The sequence below is a fragment of the Salvia splendens genome, chromosome 7, assembly GCF_004379255.2.
Source record: "Salvia splendens isolate huo1 chromosome 7, SspV2, whole genome shotgun sequence".
NCBI lineage: Eukaryota > Viridiplantae > Streptophyta > Magnoliopsida > Lamiales > Lamiaceae > Salvia > Salvia splendens.
The window spans coordinates 33,029,256-33,055,526 of record NC_056038.1 but is presented as its reverse complement, the minus strand read 5'-3'; the positions used below and the strand labels follow the sequence as shown (position 1 = coordinate 33,055,526).

Here is a 26,271-nt window from a genome sequence, read left to right as displayed (position 1 = left end):
GCAGAATGATGATTTTATTTTCGGAGAAAATGGGCATAGATCGATATTTCCGAATCTCATCCCATCATCAAATTAATTACTAGCAATATGAATTACTCCATAAAATTGAAAATTTTGAAGTATCAAGATTTAGAAAAACAGATCTTAAAATATGTCGTTTTGCGATGCATCTTCTTGGAATTTCAATAGTGATCGAGAAGACTGTGGAGTCGTATTGGTGGAGTGAAAACTGAAACTGAATGGATGGGTTGACCTTGACTTTAGTAGACAAAGTCAGCTCTCACAAGAGAATTAGGAAATTAGTTGATTATTAGAACACCATTGTAGATAAATATACATTCCCAAGGTCTTTTCTGACTTTATGCTGAGTAGGCGCGCTCTCTTTCCACTCCATCCGTTCTATAGAAATAAGTCAATTTAAAATAACACAAATTTTAATGCATAATTGATAAAATAAAAGTGAAATGAGAAAAATGAGTTAAAATAATATAATAGATCGATAGTGGACTCCATAAATAATAAAGTAAAAAAAAAGAAACAGTTTCCATAAATAGATATGGACAATATATATGGGATGGACCGAAAAAAAATTGAGTCTATTTCTTTGAGATGAAGGAAGTACGTAACTAATGGGACCTAAATATAAATAACATAGTTTTAAAGTTGGATTAACAACTATTTATATTTTTTTAAAATAGTTTAATAAATTATTTTAAATTAATTACTACTAGATGTTTAGCGGCGACTCCAATTTTAAATAAAATTAAAGTTAATCTTACCATTATTTTGTCGTTAATTATTGCAAAATATATGACAAGCTTGCTCAATTCGTAATTCCGTCGTTACTATTGTGTTTTCTTGTAAGTAATTTACAATGAAAATGTTACTACATATAATAATACAATTAAATAATAGTACTACATAAAACAAATCTACAAGGTAAGATACATTTGTAATTGAACATAAAGCAATAATAATGCTTTTTTCTATAATGAGGTCAATAAATTTCCAAAGTTTGAAATATTTTATTTAGTAGCCCGAAGAGTTAAGCTTACTATTTGTACTCACTACTAGAAAATTGGCTTGTAATGGCACTTAAAATTGTCATTAGAAAATTACTGTGCTGACACTTCATCTATAATGGCACTTGATGAAGTGCAGCACCGGGTACCTGTAGTAAGAGGTAGTGTGTAGATAGTACATCTATGATGACACTTTTTATGTTGAAGTGCAGTAACAATATATTATAAAGTGCAGTGAAAAGCTAGTGTGTAGATAGTACATCTATGCTGGCACTTTTTATAAAGTGTGATAAAAAAAGTGTAGTGAGAAGCAATTTTTCTAGTAGTGACTAGAGCCTGCACATTGGGTTTGAATATTTATAATAGAGGATTCATTATCTCAAGGTCATTATTAATTGCCCAAACCTATACACACAATAGGGTGGCAAAAGATCCAATAAAAGATAATTCATCTCTAAATTTAACAAATCTAAGCACATATAATTGATTATATAACAATAAAATATCACCATGAAGTTAAAATAATTCAATTGCTCATATATTTGGTAGACAGGAATCGAGTAATATATCCAACTACATGATGTGAATTAACGGATCCAAGGTAATACCTGGCTGCTGCTGATGACCAACATTATACTCCCTCCATCCCACAGAGATTGTCCCATTTTTCCATTTCCATCCGTCCCAAAAAATTTATCTCATTTTACTTTTTACTATTTTTGGTAGTGGAACTCATATTCCATTAACTCATTCATACTCACATTTTATTATAAAACTAATATATAAAAGTAGGACTCACATTCCACTAACTTATTCAACCCACTTTTCATTACATTTCTTAAAACTCGTGTCCGGTCAAAGTGAGACAATCTTTGTGAGACGGAGGGAGTATTTCCCTGTGGCTATATATATACTTCAAGTATATATTCAATATATTACTCCTATTCGATTGACAAAGTTATGGATACACCTATAATTGTAATATATTTTTCTCACAATAATTAATGCTAATTACAGCATTACTAGTCATACTTCACATTCATGAAGCACTCAATGTAATGTATGCCGGCATGGGGTGTGGATACATTAAGCCTACGTACATGAACTTTTAATAGGTTTTCAGCCTAGGGCATTCCATCAAATTGTGATAATGGATTGATATCACGTATTTGGATACTAACAAACTTTACTTATGGAATGGTAACCCTTAATGAACCTCTTAATTATCCCCAAATTATAACTTATCACATAATTATTGTGATTATAATAATTTCGGTCAACTAGAGCTAATAACGAGGGTTTCTTAGAAAATCATTAAAAATCTTGGAATTTATTTCTTGTTATAAAATGTACTCCTTCCCTCCGTTCGCGAATAGGAGTCTCATTTCTATCCGGTACGGATTTTAAGAAATGTTAAGAAAAGTGGTTGAAAAAAGATAGTAGAATATGAGTCTCACTTGTATATATTAATTTTAAATGATATGTGAGTAAAATGTGAGGCCATTTTACAATATATGGTAATTATGAACCGGGACGGGACTCCTATTCACATACAGGGGAGTACTACTTAGCTATTAAAAAGTTAGATTGATGGTTAGATAAATTTGGCAAATGTACAGATCATGCGCGGACCGTGGACGTGGAATTATTTTGCAAATGGCCGCCAGTCACCAGTCAAAGCTTTCTGACTTTTCATTACCTACCACAACTAGCCATTTTTTCTCCGAAAATTGAAGCTTAATTTGGAAACATGTACTACTATTTTTTTTGCATTTAACCGTGTAATATTAGATAGTTTTTCCCGTATAGGTACGTAGGGATATATGATGTCATGACGAGAATTTGATTTTTCTACGAGAAATGAGAATGCCAACATATAGCATCAATGAACGAACAATGATTAAATCATTACCAAGATTCTTTCTTTGTTATAGTTTCAGCTAGGGGCAATTGCCCCTTGTGATGCTCATATGGATCCGTCCCTATCACCCGATCAATTTTACTAATACATCCGTCCATGCAAAATAGTCTCGTTTTGTCATTTTCAGATGTTCATAATAAATAGTCACATTTCTTAAAATGAAAAGTTTATGTCATTCTTTTCTACTTTTTCTCATCTCTTATACTTTACCTATTTTTTCACTCCCTCTCTCTTGTTTTAACCACTTTTTTTCTTTCCTTCTCTTACTTTACCAATTTCTCGTTAAAACTCATGCCTTCAACAAATGAGACTATTTTTTGTGGACATAGGGAGTACTGGCTCCGTCTCAAGAAAGATGACCATTTCCTTGGGCGGCACAAGATTTTATGCTCTTTTAGTTGCTGACAGGGTTCAAATGACCTGATAATTAACTAGCTAGTTTGAACCCTTTAATCTTTATAATGATTTATCATCACATGCAAGTAATTGAGAAGTGGAGTATGTCCTTGCTGAAAGAGTTGATCTCATAATTAATTACTCCCAGATAATCAGACAGACACTAATTACCACGGTTCGAAAGTAATATAGCTTGCTTCGTTTCTTATTGAAACCTTGATCCATATTTCCTCATTTCCGATTAAAATACATAATTAGCAACTTCGCAGACAACAAGTTTAAAGGCTCGTTCTAAAATCTAAACCATGAAACCCTTTTTCAGAGAACATATCTATAACTGAAAACTTCATTTAGTCAAGTTTAAAATATACTACTGCTTAATGGAGTATATAAATGTTAGGATCGTCGACTGCAACATTAGTTTGATATTGTCCGCTTTGGGTCAAGCCCGCACGGATTTGTTTTTGGGTCACTCCCAAAAGGTCTCAAACTAATTGGGGTTGGACAGGTATTATATACACATTCCAACTTCCCTCACTCATCCGATGTGGGACGGGTTTGTAACTTAACAAACCTCCCCTCAAACCGAGACCACATCGGGAACGCAGTCGACACGAACATGGGTCGTTCCAGCCCTGGCCCCTGGGTCATCCTGGGCCCGACTCTAACCCGAGTCCTTCAGGGCCTGACCCTAACCGGGGCTCATCCAGGCACAACCCATAGCCACCTGGGCTCTGATACCACTTGTTAGGATCGTCGACTGCAACATTAGTTTGATATTGTCCGCTTTGGGTCTAGCCCGCACGGATTTGTTTTTGGGTCACTCCCAAAGGCCTCAAACTAATTGGGGTTGGACAGGAATTATATACACCTTCCAACTTCCCTCCCTCATCCGATGTGGGATGGGTTTGTAACCCAACAATAAATTCTCGTAGTTTATAATATTAAAATAATGTCCTCAGAAAGATTAAAAATCTGCCTGTAATTAATGCAAATATCCGTATCTTTTATTCTTTTTTTAATAACATGTTGCGTTTTTTGTCAATAGTACCCGACCGATTCAAATCCAAATAATTCGAGAATAATACTAGTAATAAACATTTCCAAACAAGTGTGCATCAGTAAGCTTCGATTTGGGACCCTATAAATAGACATAATACTCCACTTCACAAGCACCAATCACAACCTACCTTCTCCAATATTTTAGCTCTTTTTTCCCATACAACAAAAAAAAAACACACACACTGAAAAATGGGAAAAACTGATAATTTGGAGAGGTTTTCGAGCTGCAGAGGCGTAGCTTTTGAAATAAAACCCCATTCCGACCTCTTTGCCATCCCTGCCCCGCCTACTAACACTCCTCGCAACGGCAGCAGCCGCCGATCCTGGGCTCGATGGGGCAGCTTTGCCCGAATCGTCCCATCCTCCGACCTCTTGGACCGATCCATGAGCCGCACCAGCAGCCATTTCTGCGACCTCGACGACAACGAAGACGACGTCGACGCTGATCAAACCCTCGCCGACATTGAAGAAGGCCACGAAGAAGGCAAACACGACCACCACCCTCCCCCCTCGCTCCCTCCACCACCTCAATCCGCCGCCAAGAAGAAACCTCCTCCATCGCGGCTCTCCATCATCCTCCTCGATCAAGGCCTCTTCACCGTCTACAAGCGCCTCTTCGCAGTCTGCCTGGTGCTGAACATCACCGGGCTAGTCCTCGCCGCTGCTGGCGAATTCCCCTACGCCAGAAACCGCGCCGCGCTTTTCTCCATCGCGAATATATTCGCGTTGGTCCTCTGCCGGAGCGAGGCGGTTTTGAGGGTTGTTTTCTGGCTTGCGGTGAATGTTCTGGGCTATTCATGGGTCCCACTACGCCTCAAAACTATGACCACTGCTTTACTTCAATCTCTCGGCGGAATCCACAGTGGGTGTGGGATTTCCTCCGTCGCATGGCTGGTCTACGCGTTAGTCCTCACTCTCAACGACAGAGACAACACTACACCTGAAATCATCGCTGTTGCAGCCGTGATCCTTGGCCTTCTCTGCCTCTCCTCCTTAGCGGCGTTCCCTCTCGTCCGCCACCTCCACCACAACGTCTTCGAGCGGACCCACCGCTTCGCCGGCTGGACCGCTCTGGGCTTCCTCTGGGCCTTCATCACCCTCACCATTTCATACGACCCCTCAACAAAAACCTACAGCGACGATCTCGGTTCCAAGCTAGTAAAAACCCAAGAATTCTGGTTCACAATCGGAATCACCGTCTTAATCATCATCCCCTGGCTAACCGTGAGGCGGGTCCCGGTCCGCATCTCGTCTCCTTCCGGCCATGCAGCGATCATAAAATTCGACGGAGGTGTCAAAGCCGGAATCCTCGGCAGAATCAGCCCGTCGCCATTCTCCGAATGGCACGCGTTCGGGATCATCTCAGACAACAAGAAGGAGCACATGATGCTCGCCGGAGCGGTGGGAGACTTCACGAAGTCTCTGGTGGCGAGCCCGCCGAGGCATCTCTGGGTCAGGCAAGTGCACTTTGCGGGTCTTCCGTACTTGACCAACATGTACGGGCGGGTCCTTCTGGTGGCGACCGGGTCGGGCATATGCGTGTTTTTGTCGTTTCTGCTGCAGCCGTGCAAGGCTGATGTGTGCTTGCTTTGGGTGACGAAAGGGGTGGAGCAGAATTTTGGGAAAGAGATTAAGGAGTGGATGAGCGGGCACCCGAAGGAGAAGGTGATCGTTCACGACACCGCGGTGCTGGGCCGGCCCAACGTGTCGGAGATGAGCGTGGACGCGGCGAAGAGGTTTGGGGCGGAGGTGGTGATTGTGACGAGTAATCCGGAGGGAAGCAGAGACGTGGTTGATGCATGCAAGGCTAATGGGATTGCTGCTTTTGGACCTATTTGGGATTCTTAACTTATTCTCTTCATTTTTACAATATGGTTATTTAAGTGTAACTATGCATATGCTTGTTTATTGTATGTGTAGATGAGGATGTCAAAATTAAGTTTTCTATGTGCATTTGGTTTGTTTCCAAAGTATCGGATGTGTCGGTTGAATCCTAATAAGTTGGGATATTGTGTAGTACTAGTAGTTAATCATGATTAATGTACTACTCTCATTATGTAATACTACTAGTTAACTTTGTTGATCATGTTTATGGTACTTTGGTTTATTTCCTTTATATCGATCGATGATCACATGGATATTAATTAATTAAATATACTTATCTCATGCCACTTAATCACAATTTTCTAATAAAAAAAGTTCTAAATGAATGTTTGACCATCTACAATATTTATTAGGCGACTGCAAATGTGAATATAGCGTATATATATGACCATATCGAAGATATATTGTGCATTTACGTGTTTATAGGGTCATGTTAGGTTGAAATTTTTTAGCTTAATTGAGAATTGAGATACATTTTCAGTCACTCATCCACAACATTTTCGAAAGGTCAACTGCAAGTAGATTATGTCAACTCGGGGGTATTATCGTCAATAGCCTTCACATCAAATGTCAACAACTTATAGTTGACATTATGTGTATAGATGACATGAATTGTATATGTAGTTGACATTATATGAGTGTAGTTGACATGAATTGTATACGTAGTTGACAATTTTTTTAAATGAAAAAAATAAAAAATATTTATTGAATAAAATGTACCATGAAATTACCATTCTGCCCTTTCATAATTAATTAATCTAAAAATATTTTTCATGTGGCAAATTCTGGACCACTCATTTAATAAAGATGAGTGACTGATAATGCATCTCAATTCTCAATTAAGCTAAAAAAATCTCGATTTATATTTATATTGACTGAAAATGTCAAGGGTATAACGTGTAAGTAAAACAAGAGTATTGACTGAGTATGTCAAGCCATCAAGGTCCAGTAAGATGATCAATATTAAAATTCCAGAGTAGGAATTAAGTTAAAATGCTGTGAGTGGTCTGAAAATTCGAGGCCTTCAACAATAATTAAGCAGTTGTTTTTGAAAAATAAAAAATAAAACTATTGAACTTTAAGTGTTAGTATTTACTACTCATTTCCTTCTTTTACACAAAGTAAAGTCATTTCATTTTTTGCACTCATTTTGAAATAATGATAATAAATACTGTAGATACTCTTTATTGCTCAATTAGCATAGGCATAATTTGGTACTCTCACAAGTAGGAACGAAGTACATAATATGTGGACGACATGAGTTTTAATGAAAATTGGTAAAGTACGAGAGTATAATAAAAAGTGAATAAAGTACTAGAGAAGAGAAAATGTGGGTAAAATATAAGAAAAATGCTTCACTTTTTTGAATGAGACCATTTTCGTGGACACCCCAAAATGGTAAAATGTGACTATTTTTTGGACTAGTATTCCATGTTTTATTTCAATTCTTATTTAAGTTTAGTTGATTATTTTTAATTAAATTAATACTAATTGCTAGGATTTATGGTCGTGGTGAGAAACAAATCATCCGAGATATTTGGAATACTAGTAGCTAGTTCCACCCAAATCGAAAGGATTTCGCCGAATTGAGGTGAAAAAAAGTTCATAAACTATGAAATCCAACTTTATACGCTATAAGTTTGAAATACGTGTTTCTTATATTATAAATATTGACATTGTTATTTGAAGTAAGTATAGATTATTAATATTGAAAACATCTATAGAATTTGACTTCATACTTTGTAGTAGACTTTCCAAAACAAAGCCGCCTAATAAAGTTGCATGAAGCCATAAAATTATGTTCCAAATAAGAGAAATACTATAAAACACTCCCTTTTTTATAGTTGAAGTTGTGGGCTTAGGTCTGTAATGAGAATGGCTCTCAAGGCCCGAACAAATATAATGATTAACGGCGTAGGTTAAATAGATCCATCCCGGCCCAATATGCATAAGCTTTTGGTTCCATATTGTCGTTGAATTATTGAAACTTGTACACTATAGTAACTTTTTTATATTGTTATAGTTCTTTATTTAACAAATTATATGATCGATGTCAAAAGAATAGATACAATATTTAATCCCTACACATTTCAAAGTTAAATTTGCAATAAAATAATAATATCATTATGATAACTTATCGCTCACAAAAAAAACAAATTATATGATGTGCGCTACATACCATATATGAGCAACATCCATGAGCACCATGCTCGTTTAAGGCACGTTTAGCATCCTTTATTTTGTTTATGCATATGGTTTGATTTTAATACATTGAAAATATTATTAGCACTTTTAATTTTACAATTTTCATAAAAATCAAAGCTCGATTTATCATTTTATTCATGTATTTGAAATTATAGAGAAAATGACCAAATCGAGCTTTGATTTTTGTGAAAAATGTAAAATCAAAAGTATCAATAATAATTTTTTGTATATTAGAATCAAACTAGATGTAAAAAATAAAACAAATAACGTTAAACGTGTCTTAAACGAGTGTGGTGCTCACAGATGATGCTCATATAAGGTTAGATGGTGCTCATATAAGGTTACCGTAAGCATATCATTCCTCTCCAAACTTAAAACACTTTCAATTACTTGTCGCAGTCCATGTTCACGAGGTTTGTGGCCGATGTATATAGGTACTTTTACTAGTAGTATTTCTTACACTAATATGGGGTATTGATTGTTTTATGTGCTAACAAAATCTAAAGGAGGACAACGTCAACATTCCCGGTATTCTTTCCTTTGTCTTCAGAATGAATTTAAAAAATGTACTCCATCCATGCCTTATTATTGTCATCATTTTGACCTGGCATGAGTTTTAAAAAATGTAATAGAAAGTAAGTTGAAAAAACTAGTAACATGCGAATCCTACTTTTGTATACTATTAGTTTTATAATAAAATGTGAGTGAGATTGAGTTAGTGGAATATGTGTTCCACTACAAAAAATGGTAAAAGTGAAATGTGACAAATTTTTAGGAATGGACGAAATAGAAATAAGTGACAAATTTTCACTAAGGGAGTAACTAATTTTTTACTATTTTACCAAAATGGTATCTGATCTTTAATTTATATTATTTTTATACCTTGTCACTAAAATACCCTTTTTTAAGTACTGAATAACATTCATGTTCAATGAGGGTAATTTTGGAATTCCAAATATTGTCATTATTATTATGCAAAGATGGGACATGGATGTCGTTTAGTATTTAAAAAGGAGTGAACTACACAAATAATACATGATCTTTTACTTTTGCACAAAAATGGTATCTTATCTTTATTTTATATCATTTCCGGTTAACCGCGGAACCGTAACCGCTGGTTCTGGTTCCGAACCCGAACCGTGACTTTTTTCTTGAACCGGAACCGCCATATTTTGAACCGCGGGCTGGTTCCGGTTCCAAATTTTATGAACCGAAACCATACCAGAACCGTGAAAAACTGTCGGAAAACCGTGAAATCTAGCCGGAACCGCTAAAAACCACCGGAAACCGGTGGTTCGGAACCGTGAAAACCGTAAAAATCGGCGGTTCGGAACTGGAACCAGAACCGCCAAATTTTTAACCGAAACTGGAACCGTGAAATAGCCTCACGGTTCGGTTCCGGTTCCACATTTCTCGAAACCAGAACCGGCGATTCCGAACCGAAACCTCCGGTTTACGAACCGTGGGCATGTCTAGGCTAGGGCAGCCACCAGCCCAAATCCATCTGGGCCTTCATTTAAACACAACCCAAATAATAGTCCACGACCCAAATATCCAACATACTCCACCTTGGACATTATTCTGGGAAACCAATTTGCACTATTAGCTAAGGTTTAAAATCATCACAACCTATAAGGTAGCCCCCTCAGCTCCAAAGAACATAAGTTCACTAGCATTTAGGGAAGCCACCAGGTTGCCTTTTAGACACCAGAGGACTGACACCCATTAGTCTAAAGGACTTCATGCCTCCAGTCACCTAACACCCTTACCACAACTGATAAGGTGACTGAGGTCTTTTCCCCGGGACATACAACCTATCCTAGGTCAAAATGCAAGTATTTTATGCAGAAAAGAAGTTTTTCAAGTGGTTAGCATTTAGTACCAATGTCAGCAGGATTTCTATCAGTATACACTTTTTGAAGAGAAACTTCACCTTTTTCTACAATATCTCTACTGTAATGAAACCTTACATCAATATGCTTTGTTCTATCATGGAATACAGAGTTTTTACACAACTGAATAGCAGACTGAGAATCAGAAAACACAGTAGGAGGAGATTGCACAAATTTTAGTTCAGAAAGCACTCCCTTCAACCACACAGCTTCTTTCATTGCCTCTGTAATGGCAATATACTCTGACTCAGTAGTGGATAGAGCTACTATGTGCTGCAGTATATTTCAGATATACTCTGACTCATTAGCATAATTAGCATAAGTAGAATCAACAAAACCAGTTAGTGACACACCATCATCACATTTAGAATAGCACAACCCATACTTGGCAGTATATTTCAGATATCTCAGGAGCCACTTCAAAGCTTCCCAATGAACAGAACCAGGATTAGCCATGTATTTACTCAAGCATGATACTACATAGGCAATATTAGGTCTGGTACTTACCATCAGATACATTACTGATCCAATTGCATTTGCATAGGGAATTTTCTTCATGACATCAATATCAAATTTAGTTTTAGGTCAAAGATCTTTACTCAACATAAAATGAGCAGCTAAAGGCACAGAGGCAGGTTTAGCATCAAACATGTTAAATTTTTTCAGAATTTTGTACACATAAGATTCCTCATGCAACAACGCAAGCATACATTCCTTTATGTTCCTAAAAATATTTATTCCCAATATTTTATGAGCATCACCAAGGTCCTTCGTATCCAAATTCTCACTTAAAGCAGTTTGCAAAACCTTTATAGTTTTTAAACAGGGACTCATAATAAGCATGTCACCAACATACAATAGTAAGAAGACAAGCACAAAATCAAGATTTTTCACATATAAGCATGCATCAAAAGTACTTCTCACAAAGCCCAACTTATGGATACAATTATTAAACTTGATATTCCACTGTCTAGGAGACTGTTTTAAACTATACAAGGCCTTTTTCAACAAACACACATGATTGGGAAACTTAGGATCTACAAAGCCTTCAGGCTGTTTCATGTAAATTGGTTTATCCAAGTCACCATGCAAGAAAGCTGTTTTAACATCCATTTGTTTCAACTGCCAGTCAAAATGAACACATAAAGTAAGCATTAACCGCACAGTAGTAAATTTAACAACAGGAGTAAAAATTTCAGTATAATCTACCCCCTCTTGTTGAGTAAAACCTTTTGCCACAAGTCTGGTCTTGTACCTAAGACCCTCCACCTCACTTTTCAACTTATAAAGCCACCTGCAATCAACCACAGATGCACTAGGAGACAAAGGTACAAGAATCCATGTAAGATTAATTTTAAGAGAATGCATCTTCTCCAACATGGCTTTATGCCACTGACTCTAGAATTTAGACTTGACAGCCTGCTTATAATACTGAGGTTCATCCCCATCAGATTCATACACATTGAAAGCCAAGTTAATCAGGGCAACCAATCCCATATAACCATCATATCTAGAAGGTTTCTAAACATTAAGCATTCTAGGTCTATCCCTAGATAACACATAGTCATTCAAGTTGGGAGCATCAATAGCATTTTGAACACCAGTGGGACTATTTAACACATTCTGGGCAGGAACATGAGGATTAGTTCTCACAGGACTAGCATGCATATCACAAGCATTATCAATATATTATCAGGTAGAGGCACATTGTTGACATCATTAGCTTGTAGATTTTCCCTCATTGGGTGTCTCATAAGGAGTATAGACTGGATGAGAGTTCCAAAAAGGCTGCCCCACCTCACTTGGAGCATCCACTGAATGCTCCACACCAGTGGGCTATTCTGTGGACTCCACCTAAATAAGATGATCATTGTCCACGGTATCTGAAGCATGGTTATTTGTCACCTTTAAGCAAGGGAATTCATTTACATTAAAAACCACATCCCTGCTAATAATGACCTTAAACCCAGGCTAATCTCACAACCAGGCCCTATATCCTTTGACACCCTCAGAATATCCCAGAAAAACACCCTTTCTAGATCTAGGCTCAAGTTTATCAGTTTTGGTATGCACAAAAGTAGAACAACCAAACACCCTTAGATGAGAAAGATTCAAAGATTTTCCAGTAAAAACATGTTCAGGGCACTGCCCTAACAAAGGCACAGATGGAGATCTATTAACCAAGTAAGTAGTAGTCAACAAAGCATTACCCCAAATTTTTTTAGATAAACCAGATTTTGCAAGCATGCATCTCACTTTATCAAGTAAAGTCCTATTCATTCTTTCAGCAAGCCCATTTTGCTGTGGGGTATAAGGAACAGTTTTATGTCTTTTAATTGCAAAACCAGCACACATATCATCCATCTGTTTATTACATAATTCCAAGCCATTATCAGTTCTTATAGGCTTAATTTTCTTTCCAGTCTGAGTTTCAATCAAAGTTTTCCAAGCAACAAGTTCTGCAAACACTTCATACTTATGTTTCATGAGGAAGCACCAAACTTTTCTTGAGAAATCATCAATAATTGAAAGAAAATACACATAACCAAAATGAGAAGACACAGAAGCAGTGCCCCACACATCCATATGCAAGTATTCAAGAACATTTCTACTGATATTTGCAAGTACAGGAGTAGGAAAGGTAACCCAATATTGTTTACCCAATACACAAGTGTCACAAAAAGGCAAACTACCACGAACACCAGCTTCAGATAAGATAGCAGGCTTTTCAGAATATTCAGGCCTTTTTCACTCATGTGACCAAGCCTATTATGTCACAACATAGTTTTATCAGTTTTAACAACATTGACACATGTTTTTTCACATGTAAGAGGCACAGCAGTACATACATACAAACTGTTAGGGTTTTGTATACTAGAAATCACCTTTCGAGTGATTGGATACTGTAAAACTCTAATTGTTATTTTCCAATAAATGCAACATATTATTTTTTGTCATAATGTTGTTATGTTTTACATTTAATAGTTGTTTATTGCATATTTAAATGTATAAGCAAACGTAACAAAGTCTAAGTCTTTGTTTTAGTAGACCGGTTGTGGGCGTTGTCCAATTTAAGGTAACACGGTCAGTTCTAAACAAAGAAAAATAAGAATTTCACAACCTAGATAGGCCTAGACTACCTATCGTGAAAGGTTGCAATGTCAGTCCGATTATTACTAAGCCTTATTGAAATAAGATGACGTTGGTGTGGTATAGCACTGAATGGATCTAACAGCAAGACGAGTCTTTATGCTATCTACTAAAAGAAGAGGTCTTGATAATTAATTTCTTAATCAATATACGTTAGCATTGGGCATACGATATTGAGTATCTACTACTTTGGCTTACCAAAGGTGCGGGTTTTTCGTCACCCAACGATCCATGTATATTGGGTAGTGGCGATCATTATCTAGCGGTGCTAGGATTGCTATTACGTTGAATCGTGCGCGAGGAGAGTCTCGTTTGATAACATCCACAAGAGGAGCTTGAAACAAGGTTTTATTATTCGGAACCTAGCTAGTTGGAGTTTAATTACTCTATGAATAATAAATAAGAGTTTCTTACTAAGTCCACTGTTGGAGATTAAAATATGTTAATTAATTAAGTCCATAGCAGACAATAATTAATTAATAGATGTTTCTATCTTAAGCGCGGGAAATAAATTAAATGCAATTAAAGGAAACCCGGAATACTTGTAATTTCGGATTTGGAAGGCAGTGCAATATTACTTTTGTAGTGGCTGCTTGTAATATTCCAATATAAGCTTATATTAAATTGTGGGTTCAATTTAATTAGTAAAAGGCTAATTGAGTGAGGCATGTTCCAAATTCTTCCTTAGATCCCTGACTGGGCCCAATATGTGACTTAATATAAATAGGAGAATAAAGGAGACAGAAAAGACAATAATTTTGGTTGAGAATTTTCATCCCCCTCAGAGAAAGAGAGAGTTCGAAATTTTGCCTCCTCCGTGAGCTGAGTTCTGTCTTCGTTATTCAAGTCCTAGTACGTTGGTGAGATTTGCCCACACAAATATCAGCGTATAGTCCGGGACACCAGTCAGAAGGTCCGAGGTCGAGTACTGAAGATCTTCACGTGGAGAAGACGCAAGCCAACATCGATTCTTGATTGAATCAACAAGGTAAATTGGCTAATTCCGTAGTAAGCATGTTTTAGGGATTTTATATGCTAAAGCATGTTTTAATTCAAGTTATGAGCATGATACATGTGATAATTATGCGAACAGAATTTATCTAAATAATCTGCTAAATAGATCAAATTTATGTGATCGGTAAATTCATGCACGCTTCCGCTGTCAACCCATTCACAAACCACATTTTCTTTTGGCTTTAAACAGACACATAGAACCTTTGCAGATTTTCATGCAACCTTCCCCCCATTTACCCCCAATGCCAGAGTTCTCAAGGGCAGTACAAGACATCAAATTATAGCATAGATCAGGAACATATCTCACATCCTTCAGGTTCAATTCATAGCCATTATCAAACTTTAAATACACAGTGCCAGTTCCAAGAATTTCACATTTCTTTTCATCAGCTATTGACACATAAATATTAGTTACAGACTTAATATCAGTGAACACTTCCTTGAAGGGACTGACATGATAAGTACATCCAGAATCACATAACCAATCATTTGAAGTAAATGGGCACATAGGAGAAGCATTTATATACATCAAGTCATACACCATATACACAGATTCATTATCAGCATCATATTTGGCCACATTCATAAGATTTTCAAGCTGAGAGTTATTATTGGGAGATTTATTTTTTTAGGCTTTGTACAATCGTTTCTATAGTGCCCAACTTCTCCACAATTAAAACACTTCCTGAAAGATTTTGGGTCCTTGCTATTGGACCTAGATCTGTATTTTTTCTTAAAATTAGAGTTGGTACCAAATCCACCATTTGATTCATTCCCCCCTCTTGACTTAGGTCTTCCTCTAACATTCAGAGCCTTGTTAAAAGCATTTTTATCAGCAACCCTTTCCCTTAATTCAAGTTCTTTAGATTTTAAGGAGCTAATAATCAAGTCCAGAGGGGCAGTGTCCCTGCCATACTTAATGTCAGCTTTCACATCACTGTAAGAATCAGGTATGACATTCATTAGAGCAATACTAGTGTATTCATCAATAGTTTTATCACCAGATCTTTTAATATCCTGCACAAGCTTCTGAAATCTATCCACATTATCATCAATATCCTTGACAAGTCAAGCTTAAATTTGAACAATTTTTCAAGCAAGTACATCCATGAAGACATAGAAGTTTCAGTAAACAAAGTATCTAGGTGTTTCCACATTTCAGAAGCAGACTCAATATGATCAATTTTCCTAATCACAGTTTTTATTGAGGAGTGTCATCAGGCAAAGAACCATCAACAGCCTTAAACATTTTTTGCTGAATAAGAATGCATTTCAATTTCTTTTTCCAAATAACAAAATCATTTTTGCCATTAAAAGGAACCAAACTAACAGGTTGAGACATTTTTAAAATCACTTTTGCAAGAACACAGGAAGCAAGACAGAAACACAGAACCTTGCAAACTTTCAAGCACATGGACATACACCACAAGACAAAGCACACTTTCACACCAAATCAGACCTCAAATCCCTGACTGTCACGAGCAACACTGGCTAAGGCTATCCCTGTTCGGAATCACTCACTTCTGGAGGGCGCAGGGGGTCACTTAGGCAGTACCAATGCTTGGTGGTCAAGTAATGAGAGGTCAGAAAACACAGAGCACCAAGAAACAACGGAAGCAGAACACAGAGAAAGCAAGAAACGGCCTAATTCTTTGCCAGAGACTGTCTACCAGCAAACAATATCCCAAGCTTATAGTTGGTACTAAAACGGAAAAAGAAAACAGGAGATTCAGCCAATTTACCAGAGCGAACTCCCACTTGAATGAGGATTCCACTTGCCCACCTCCTTAATGCGACTCGGCGTGCCGGACTAGTCCCCCCGTGGCTCTGATACCACTGTAGGGATCAGATAAGTCCAGATTCACTAATTACCGAGACCTCTTTGTTCTCTTACAAGAGAGCTCAGTCAAACTTTCACCTTCGTTGAAGTAATCCTAGCACTCCTTGACCGGATACTACTGGATCACCAAGAAGACCCTGCAGACTAAATGAACTCGTTAGCAAAATAACACGGGATCCTCTCGGCTCTAAAGAGTAATGCACACTAGTAAACAGGAAACTCAAGAAACATAATAGATCTTCAAGAAACATAATAGATCTTGGTAATGGCTCAGCCACCCGGCAATAGCACAAATCTATTCTCCAGAAACCAGATCCAAGGTAGCAACGTTGAATCTACCAGTGATTCACCTCACACCACAGATATCAACACCGATCGAATCCACCATACCAGATCTAAAACCTCTCGAACACAGACTCACACAAAACCTCACACACAAAACCCTAGTTCTCACCAACACCACAGCAACCGAAGCAGTTGCCTTCTCCAACACTCACACAAGATCAATCACTCAAATAACCGTGAAAGATCACAGAGAAACAACTGGAAACTCATCGGTGAAGAAGAGAGAGAAGAGAGGATTTCAACAGTCAAGAGAGTAGAGAGAGAGTCAGAGGGAGAGGCAGGAGAGTATATCAACCGAGCATTGGGCTAGGGCAGCCACCAACCCAAATCCATCTGGGCCTTCATTTAAACACAACCCAAATAATAGTCCACAGCCCAAATATCCAACATTTGCGATAGAATTTTGGCAAAAATAATTCCTTAAACCAACGCAACTGATCGGGGAGAGAAATATTTGCATTGGGCACTTTGATGCCTTTGCTCATAAAAAATGAGTCCGGCAGCGCATTCGCTGCCGCCGCCGCAAAATTCACGCTACTTCCGCCGCTTAAATTCTTCCCACCATAAAACGGTGGCACCAAAGGAAGCGAAAACTAAATATTTAAAAAGAATAAATTTTTTTATAAATAATACTTCCTTCGCCCCCGTGTCTCAGTTATCCATTTTAGATGTCCCTTATTATCCTATTTTATTTTACTATTTTTTGGTAATTTACTTACATTTTTCTAACTCATTCTACTAACTTTTTTTATCCATATTTTTTCTCTATATTTTTAAAACTCAAGCTTAGTGAAAATGGAACACATAACAGCTTAGTGAAAATGGAACACATAACGAGGGACGGAGGGATTACTAATAGTTACGTACCAATGAAGTCGGTAATGAGGTGGCCGTCGGAGCATCTACCGGTGGGACGATGGAAGAATGTTTCACCGTACGGCGGCACCTGAAAAGAGAGGGGAGGGTCCGATTGATGCAGGTGCTGCAGGTTGCCTGTATCAGCTATTGAATCACCGAATCCAATTATGGATTCGAAACATGTACAAGAAGCTTGTTTGGTTTGTGTTGATAAAAAAATAATTATGAAAAAATAAACTATAGTACATGTGAAAATGTGAGAAAAATTTGACGGGGCCATTATGGTTTACACAATTTAGTGTAGTGGTGATGTATATATGCGATACCATCTTATAGAAAAAAAAAGTTCTTCACACTGGTTTTTAACACGTTTCAAAAAATAATTGACACTCAAATTTTTAGACCAAAGGGACCCCATACCCCTCACCCTCAGTAAACAATGAGGGATAATGGAATCCTCTTTCAACTTGTAGGCAGGTATCGAGTCTCATTCAAGATAAATCAATACGTGATTGGACATAAATATAGTTTATAGACAATACTTATTTATCATTTTACGAAAAATTGAATTAGGCAATCAACTCCCAACTAAAATAATTATGAAAAAATAAACTGTTGTACATGTGAAAATGGGACAAAAAGAGCCCACGACAAGGAATTCAAAACTATCTCATTGTTAATTATTTATGGACTTCCTATCATTTTAAACAAATGCAGAAAATCTCACCAACATCATGTTCGAGTGTATTATCATGCATAATATGGTAATTCAAGACGAAGGATCAAATCCGGAAAATGATTCTATGATAATGAGTGATTCATTGCTATTTACTAAAATACTTATTTATTTTCATTTTTAAATCTATTTCTTTGATTCATGATTTGTGACACGATGGAGGCACTCCATAAGGATGACAAAGTGTCATGGTCATTGGTTGATACCGATACAAATACATAATTGAAAGGACTTATTCAAGGGATCAAAGTTAAATTAAGCGTGCATTTGTTTTGGAAATTAGAAACATTAAACTTGGAGGTTTTCTTTTGAATATTTGAACTTTGAATGTTTGTTGGATTGACTAGGTTGTGAATTGGTCGATGCACTCTAAAATACATAAAATACAAATACATAAAATAGTTGCAGTTCGTGCACACATACTTCTAGTGAGCACTCTCATTATTCAAATCAACTCGCCAAATTACACCCATATTATAATCATTGGTCGGAAAGGCCTACAAGACCATACTTGGAAGATGAAGCACATGAACAATTGATTCGAGGAATGGTATAAGATTCTTTGATCAAACCTGTTGCCACCACTCTGTATGCTGCTTCAGTCAAGTGCAAGCCATCCCAACCCACATATTCAGATGGATTCTCACAAACTTGATTCCCGCGTAGCAACGGGTCTATGTCATATGGTCCGCACCCTCCGCAACAAGTTGCAAGCCCTCCTTTTGAAAACCCTAAAACCAAATTCAAGTGTGAACTTAAAAGAAGTTGCAAGACTTGAATCCGGTAAGTGAAGTGCTTCTTAGTGCTCAGTCTTACCATATTCTAGTGGGGAGCGAAGGAAGCGCATTGTAGCATTGTAATAGTCCGCGTAGATAATTTTGGTGGTGGGATTCTCCTTTTGGATGCGGTTAAGTTCGGATTTAAGTAGGTTATTGTGGTGAGTAGCAAACTCGTTTAACCAATTAATACAACCGGTTTTTGGGTCGTAATCATTTTGGTTCGAGCTTTTGAACAGTGTGAGATATGCGGCTAAACATCCAATGGGGAAGTTACCTGGGACAATTAGTGTCACAGCTCCATGTTTAATAAGTTCCTGCATATTGTCCACATCAAATATCCACATGTATATTAGATTTTGTTCTCTTTTGTAGAGTATAATTGAGTGGTCGGGGTGAAATAAGTAGTAGGTAGTAGCATATAATTACATGGATTGCTGAAGTGATTGCACCCACAACTTGAGGTACGAAATTTTTTACTGACTCCATGCTCTCTCCTTGAAGTAAAGCGTGATTATAGTCGTTGCCTCCTATCTCTCCAACTATCACCAATGATTCCTCCATAAATCTCTTAAGCTCTGCATATCAATGCCATTAATTTCATCATCTCTTTAATCTTTTATAATAAAATTAAATTAACATATATATATCTAAATATTAACATGTGCAATTAACTAGCTTTTCGGTGGGTGTAACCATTTTTTTTATGACGGAGTGTCATAGGAATAATTGAGATCCTTTTTGTATCTCTTTCACATTTAATTATCATGTTCTGTGGTCCTTTTATCATTGTGTGTAGGCTTGCAAATTCGGATACCCACGGGTACCAAACCCGAAAAATCGGGTACCCAAACCCGAAATCTGTAAAATATCATACCCAATACCCGACCCGTATGTTAATTCGGGACCCTAATACCAGATGCGGGTACCAAAACCCGATTAATCAAGTACCCGTAAACCCAAAATATTATATTTAAAATTTATTCTATTTAAATTAATTATATTGCGATGAGTGCAGGAGTAACTAAAAATAACATAATACTACTTATTGGCTATTGTTAAAAGTTCAAACTTCAATTTTAATGTTTTAGTTTTTTTATTACTATGATTCTAAAACTATAAATATGTAGAATAATAGACATTAGACACTACTTAATTTTATAATAAAGAAATTTTTGGAATAAGTCAAACTCAAAAGAGATTATGATAAACATTTTTAAAATTTTATTAATAAAAATGTAAATAAAATGGGAAAAACATAATTGTATATATATTGAAGACATAACAAATTAACAGAACATAAATAATATCCTATGATAGATAAAAATGTTTATCATAAATTCATAAACGAGTATCAATCAGTACTAATAGGGTACCCGCGGAATACGGGTTTCGGGTACCAAAACCCGAAAAATTAGTACACCAAATACCCGTACCCGTACCCGAACCCATAATTTCGGGTCCCGAGTACCCAAAACCCGCTGGGTATCGGGTCGGGATCGGGTATACCCGAAACCCGACAACTAAATTTGCGGCCCTAACTGAGTGTCGTATGAATAACTGAGTCCACACAATTTGATGTGTCAATCACATACTTATAGCATCCCCTTTTTATATTTAATCTGAAGTAGACTATTTTTTAGTTTAAATATTTTATCCTTCAATATCTAGTAGTTGTATATAATAGTATTAACTTTTAATATTGTATTAATTAAATATTACTAATATTATTAAAATAGTAAAGCTAGTCGGGAAACACTTTAAACACACAGATATATGAAAACCAGTTATCCGAACTGACTGTGAATCATCTGATCAAGTTAATAGGCTACAGAAACCTTTTGCATGCAAACACTATATTAAAATTGCATGACATCCTTAATTTATTCCGTCGCATGTGTTCCACTATTAATTTTTATTATTTCAAAAATATTAATTTATTATTCTTTTTATTTTCGATCAAATGTGGCAACATTAAAAATGAATGAATTTTTATAAAAATTTAGATGGATAATTGGTTAGTGGAGAAAGTATCGAATCAAGAATAAATGTTCACTAAAGTTTTGTGCAATATTATTTAATCTAAGATTCTGCAAGATTCGGCTATTATTGATTTTTAAAATGTAAGTATCAAATTAGACTCCTCAGATGAAGATATAAGATCATGTTAAAACTAATAGCTTAAGAAATTTGATAAAATCAGAAAAGAAAGAGAATAATAAATCTTCCCTAACCTGAAGGTTTGCGATAGAATTTTGGCAAAAATAATTCCTTAAACCAACTCAACTGATCGGATAGAGAAATATTTGCATTAGGAATTTTGATCCCTTTGCTCACAAAAAAAGAGTCCGGCAGCGCATTCGCCGACGCCGCCGCAAAATTCACGCTACTTCCGCCGCTCAAATTCTTCCCACCATAAAACGGCGGCACCAAAGGAAGCCCCAAATATTCAGCTGCATAACCACTATATGAACTAAATATTCAAAAAAAAAAATTTAAAAATAGTGTACTACTAGTAATAGTTATTCCATACCAATGAAGTCGATAATGAGGCGGCCGTCGGAACATCTTCCGGTGGGACGATGGAAGAATGTTTCACCGTACGGCGGCACCTGAAAAAAGAGGGGAGGGTCCGATTGATGCAGGTGCTGCAGGTTTCCGGTATCAGCTATTGAATCACCGAATCCAATTATGGATTTGAAGCATGAACAAGAACCTTGTTTGGTTTGTGTTAATAACAAAATACTAGTAATTAAGAGTGAATAAACTATAGTACATGTGAAAATGGGAGAAAAATTTGACGGGGCCATTATGGTTAACACAATTTAGTGTAGACTAGTGATGGTGTGTATATGTGATACTCTCTTATAGAAAAAAAAAAGTTCTTCACACTGGTTTTTTTAACACGTTTCGAAAAATAATTGACAATCAAATTTTTGAACCAAAGGGACCCCTCCTTCCAGAATTAACTGTTATGTACAAAACGTCGTCTGTTGCAGTGACGCAGTCGACAATCCGAACATTAGCGATGTTGAAATCCTCTTATGACTTTGTCGGCAGGCATCCATCCATCCTCTTCAGTAGTATTAAGTTTGTCATAACATTTTATAGACAATATTTGTTTATAATTATACGAAAAATTAGGTATACGAATTGAGTTATTGAGTTATCAACTGCCAGCTAATTTTATCGTCTGGAAAATAATCGTACAACACTAAATGCTATTATTAAAATAATAGTACAGATTGTTTTGAGATCAATAAAATATCTACAGTCACTATCTTAACAACAATTAAATTTTGCACACAATCTCGACGCCGTTTTGTTAGGGGAGTGGATCCTCTAGCTGCCGTGGATGAAACACATGAAACAAATTAAAATACTACTATATCGAAACTAATTAATTAGAATTTTTTGCAAGATTAGATAATTTATGAGCTTAACTGTATAGTGTATACTGTATTAAATAAGTTGTGAGCAAATACAATAATAATGAGTTACACTATATTTTTCAAGTTAGGAAAATAAAATGGTAGCACTGTTATTGATAAGAAAATCACTAACAATGTTATTAATCCGTGAAAGAAAGAAAACAAAAAACCGAAAGAAATTTAATAACAAGATAAAGGGATTAAAACACTGGTAGCACCTTTATTGATGAATAAAATCTCCAAGGGTACAAAGAAGTAAAAGAAAGAAACTCATATTAGGATTAAAACATAGTTATTTCACTCCACAACATCTTCTGCGGTGTTTTATCCACAGCAGAGGAACTATGTTTACAATTTAGTAGTACGTGATAATAAATAAATATGTATGAAATGATTATTTTAAAATATTTAGCAGTAAACTGTTTTGTATAAAAATAACTTAATTAATGGAAAAAATATCTTGACTTTGCTTTTTTTTCTTTTTTCTACTGTAGTTTTAAAGTTGTAGTTGGCTGCTGTCAAGCTCAATTTACAAAGAGGAGGGATTGGGTTTGAATCCCATTAGTATGTACTCCTTTCGTCCCTCTATAGCTGAGTTGTATTCTTTTAGATTATTTTAAAATATTTAGCAGTAAACTGTTTCAAAAAGAAATATCTCTACTACAAAGGGACGGGAGTACTAGTTTTGTTTTACTAGCTAAACTTCCTCCGTCCCAAAGAAGAATATACTAATGGGATTCAAACCCAATCCCTCATCATGTTTGTAATTGAACTTGACAACCAACTATAGATTGACAACTCAACTTAATAAAAATGTTGCAACATCTCTTTCACTTTCTGTACAAAACGTCTCTATCATTTGGGTGCATACTATAACTAGTGTCACTCTACTAACTTCTTTTGTAGGAAAATAGATAAATTTTCGTTCATCAAAATTAGATTAATTTTAAAATAATTTTTTTAAATATTACTAATAATATAAATTTCAAAATCTATTAACACTATTTATACCACTTTCTCTCTTAATCTCTTTTATTTATTTATTGTATATTTATTTAAACTTTGAGGTAGCTATTTTTATCCATTGTGAATTAACTACTCGATAAAAGAATACTCCTATTTACATATTACTAGAATTATACAAATGATAATACTAATAAATGTACATGTATAAAGTTACAAAGTTACAAATTTGTAACATTTACAAATAAAATATTACAACCAATCAAAATTATTTACTGTATATTTTTAAATCCATTCAATATTTCAACAACAGTAAATTTAATGATGGTTATGAGGGGGAGATGAAAGGATGAAGTTTATCATCATCTAAATTAGAATTAGAGAGAAATCAAAGGATGAAGTTTATCATCATCTAAATTACAGTAAAAGAAATATAAAATACAAGTTATGATTAAATTTATTTTTTATGGAGTAATTAATTACCAATCATCTTATGTAACGTCAAATATGAAGAACTTACCTGAAAATAAAATAATTAACAATTATACATCTGAAGAAAATCTGTTCGTTTGGCTTTTCTTTAATTTATGAAATTGGTATTTATCTTGTGAAAGCCAACGCTATTATTATCTTGTGATTAATTCTATTTATTTTGGATGTTGATTTATATGCTCTGTCAAATGTAGACACGTAGGTAAATGCAGATCTGAGATGTCAATGTTAGGGAAGTAAGAAATGTTAAAATGGCTGAACTCATACAAGTGAAAATGACAAGACTTCTATTTAATAATCTAGTGCTTAAAATTAGACTACATCAAACAGGACGTCTAGGCAAATTTTCTTTCCTTCAAAGACCACAAAAGTAAGAACATGAAAACTCAATTTTCCAAGAATATTTTTTATAGTTCACTCTTAAAACTGTATATAATATGAGAGTTTTATTTATATAATATAAAATGACCATGTCCAATATATCAATTTCATTCTTAAATGTTGATAGATCCACTCTTTTAAATTTTATAGTCACATAGGAATCGTAATGACCTCCTGTGTAGGCCCTATTAATAATAATATTTTGTCGCTTTCGCCAATATAATATAAACATCTATACGAAATTGCAGTAACGTTCTGAATTAAAATTAAACTCGTTGAAAACAAAATTATTTATTAAATAATACTACTTCCATATGTAGTAGAGACTTTCGTTTACTCACTCCTATCTACATTATTATTATTATATGTAGGGGTGGGTCAGTATGATATATATATACCGTACCGAAAACGCCATACTACATACCGTATTAAAAACTGCGGTATGACAAAATATCATACCGTATGATTAGTTTTTTATACTGTTATCATACAGTTATTGCGGTATACCGCACATTTACGGTATACGGACCGATATATTATAATATCGTTATGCACAAAAATCTATTTTGTACACAAAATATTTAAAATTAGAATTTTTGGAGATTTTTCAAATTCTATTTTATATACAAATATATTATATATAATAATATTTATATAATATTTTAACATATGTCGATTTTTTTAGTATGCACCAAGGATTCGGTATAGCGTGGTGTGCCGAATCTACGGTATATACCGAATATTCGGTATACCACGGTATACCGCGGTATATGAAAATTGACATCGTTACCGTACCATAGATTTCGGTATGGTATCGTACCATATCGAAAATTGCGGTATACCGGAAAACCGGTATTTTCGGTATTTTTTCGATACTGTAAGTGCCGTATATCGGTTTTTAAGTATTTTTCTCCACCCCTAATTATCTCTTTTATTTTACTCTCTTCGCTTTAATTAATTAATATATTTTTCTAAAACGAGTGCTCAAAACAAAACGTCAGTACTTTGTACTTATTAGAAATGAATTGTATCCCTTTCTAAATAATTTATGACATAAGATGAATAGACAGATAAACGAGGTTTTTATATGCATAATTAATAGAGTTAAATATGTAACATAAATTTGTATATATGTCTCATAATAAGAGTCATATTTTGTCATTTCCACAATAAGAATCATATTTTAGTTTTACCATAAATGGTAAATAGGTCTCTCATGCCATTAACTTACTTCACTCTCATTTTATTATAAAACTTATATAAGAAAATGAGTTTCATATTCCACTAACTTTTCCAACTCACTATTTTTTACATTTCTTAAATCTCGTACTCACACCAAATATGACTCTTATTGTGGGACGGAGGTAGTATTTTAGTACTCCCTCGTCCCAACTAAGTTGAGACATAACTTTTGGGCACAGAGATTAAGAAATTGTGCTGAAAAGTAGGAGAAAAGAATAAAGTAAGAAAGATAAAGAGAGAGTAAAGTAGGTGATGAAATAAGTAAGAGTGATTAGATGTTTTATTTTTTGTCAAAAGGGAAAATGACTCAACTTAGTTGGGACATTCCAAAAAGGAACGTGACTCAACTTAGTTAGTTGGAAGGAAATAGTTCCTATCATCGATTACTGAGATTCCCATTTGCCCTACTATTTTATTTTGGTCATATATAAATTATAATGATTAATGAGGGATGAAATTCTGAAACCTTAAAATTGATTCATCTGCTGTGGGCTTTATCTCCTTTACTGATGGGCTGTTGTTTTGCTGCTGCTGGGTCGCCATTATCGGCCCCTATTCATCTGATTGGTTTGTTACTGTTTCAGAATTTCAGCGAATAGAGTATTAAATGTACATGTATATTAATTTATAATTAATATAAATATATACACGCATATAATAT

The 26,271-nt window shown here is 35.4% G+C and overlaps 2 protein-coding genes and 1 long non-coding RNA gene across 4 annotated transcripts; 1 reads left to right on the top strand and 2 right to left on the bottom strand.

Moving 5' to 3' along the window:
* Positions 1-4,531: 4,531 nt before the first annotated feature.
* Positions 4,532-6,462, top strand: LOC121811665 (adenylate-forming reductase 03009-like). Its single transcript, XM_042212560.1, has one exon. The coding sequence runs from the start codon at positions 4,591-4,593 to the stop codon at positions 6,247-6,249; it is 1,659 nt and encodes a 552-aa protein (XP_042068494.1). The 5' UTR covers positions 4,532-4,590; the 3' UTR covers positions 6,250-6,462.
* A 4,021-nt stretch (positions 6,463-10,483) lies between these two features.
* LOC121740793 lies at positions 10,484-17,868 on the bottom strand. Of its 2 annotated transcripts, XR_006037671.1 has the most exons (4): positions 17,599-17,868; positions 16,289-16,523; positions 11,592-11,676; positions 11,295-11,504 (listed from the first exon to the last, which is right to left on the bottom strand). It is a non-coding gene; the product is annotated as an uncharacterized LOC121740793 (long non-coding RNA). The 2 variants fall into 2 exon arrangements; XR_006037672.1 differs by lacking the exons at positions 11,295-11,504; positions 11,592-11,676 and adding an exon at positions 10,484-10,606.
* Positions 17,869-18,673: 805 nt separating this feature from the next.
* On the bottom strand, positions 18,674-22,154 carry LOC121811388 (GDSL esterase/lipase At1g28570-like). The gene is made up of 5 exons (XM_042212239.1): positions 21,635-22,154; positions 21,336-21,554; positions 19,531-19,679; positions 19,142-19,418; positions 18,674-19,056 (listed from the first exon to the last, which is right to left on the bottom strand). The coding sequence occupies exons 1-5, from the start codon at positions 21,909-21,911 to the stop codon at positions 18,806-18,808; spliced, it is 1,173 nt and encodes a 390-aa protein (XP_042068173.1). The 5' UTR covers positions 21,912-22,154; the 3' UTR covers positions 18,674-18,805.
* Between the last annotated feature and the right edge of the window lie 4,117 nt (positions 22,155-26,271).

Excerpts from the sequence above, each read along its gene's own strand:
- LOC121811665 (XM_042212560.1), top strand. The coding sequence starts at position 4,591 with ATGGGAAAAACTGATAATTTGGAGAGGTTTTCGAGCTGCAGAGGCGTA.
- LOC121811388 (XM_042212239.1), bottom strand. The coding sequence starts at position 21,911 with ATGGCCCCGTCAAATTTTTCTCCCATTTTCACATGTACTATAGTTTAT. Across the intron at positions 19,680-21,335 it reads ATTCTATCGCAAACCTTCAG|AGCTTAAGAGATTTATGGAG; the intron begins GTTAGGGAAGAT and ends ATTGATATGCAG. Across the intron at positions 19,419-19,530 it reads CAATCACTTCAGCAATCCAT|GAACTTATTAAACATGGAGC; the intron begins GTAATTATATGC and ends GACAATATGCAG.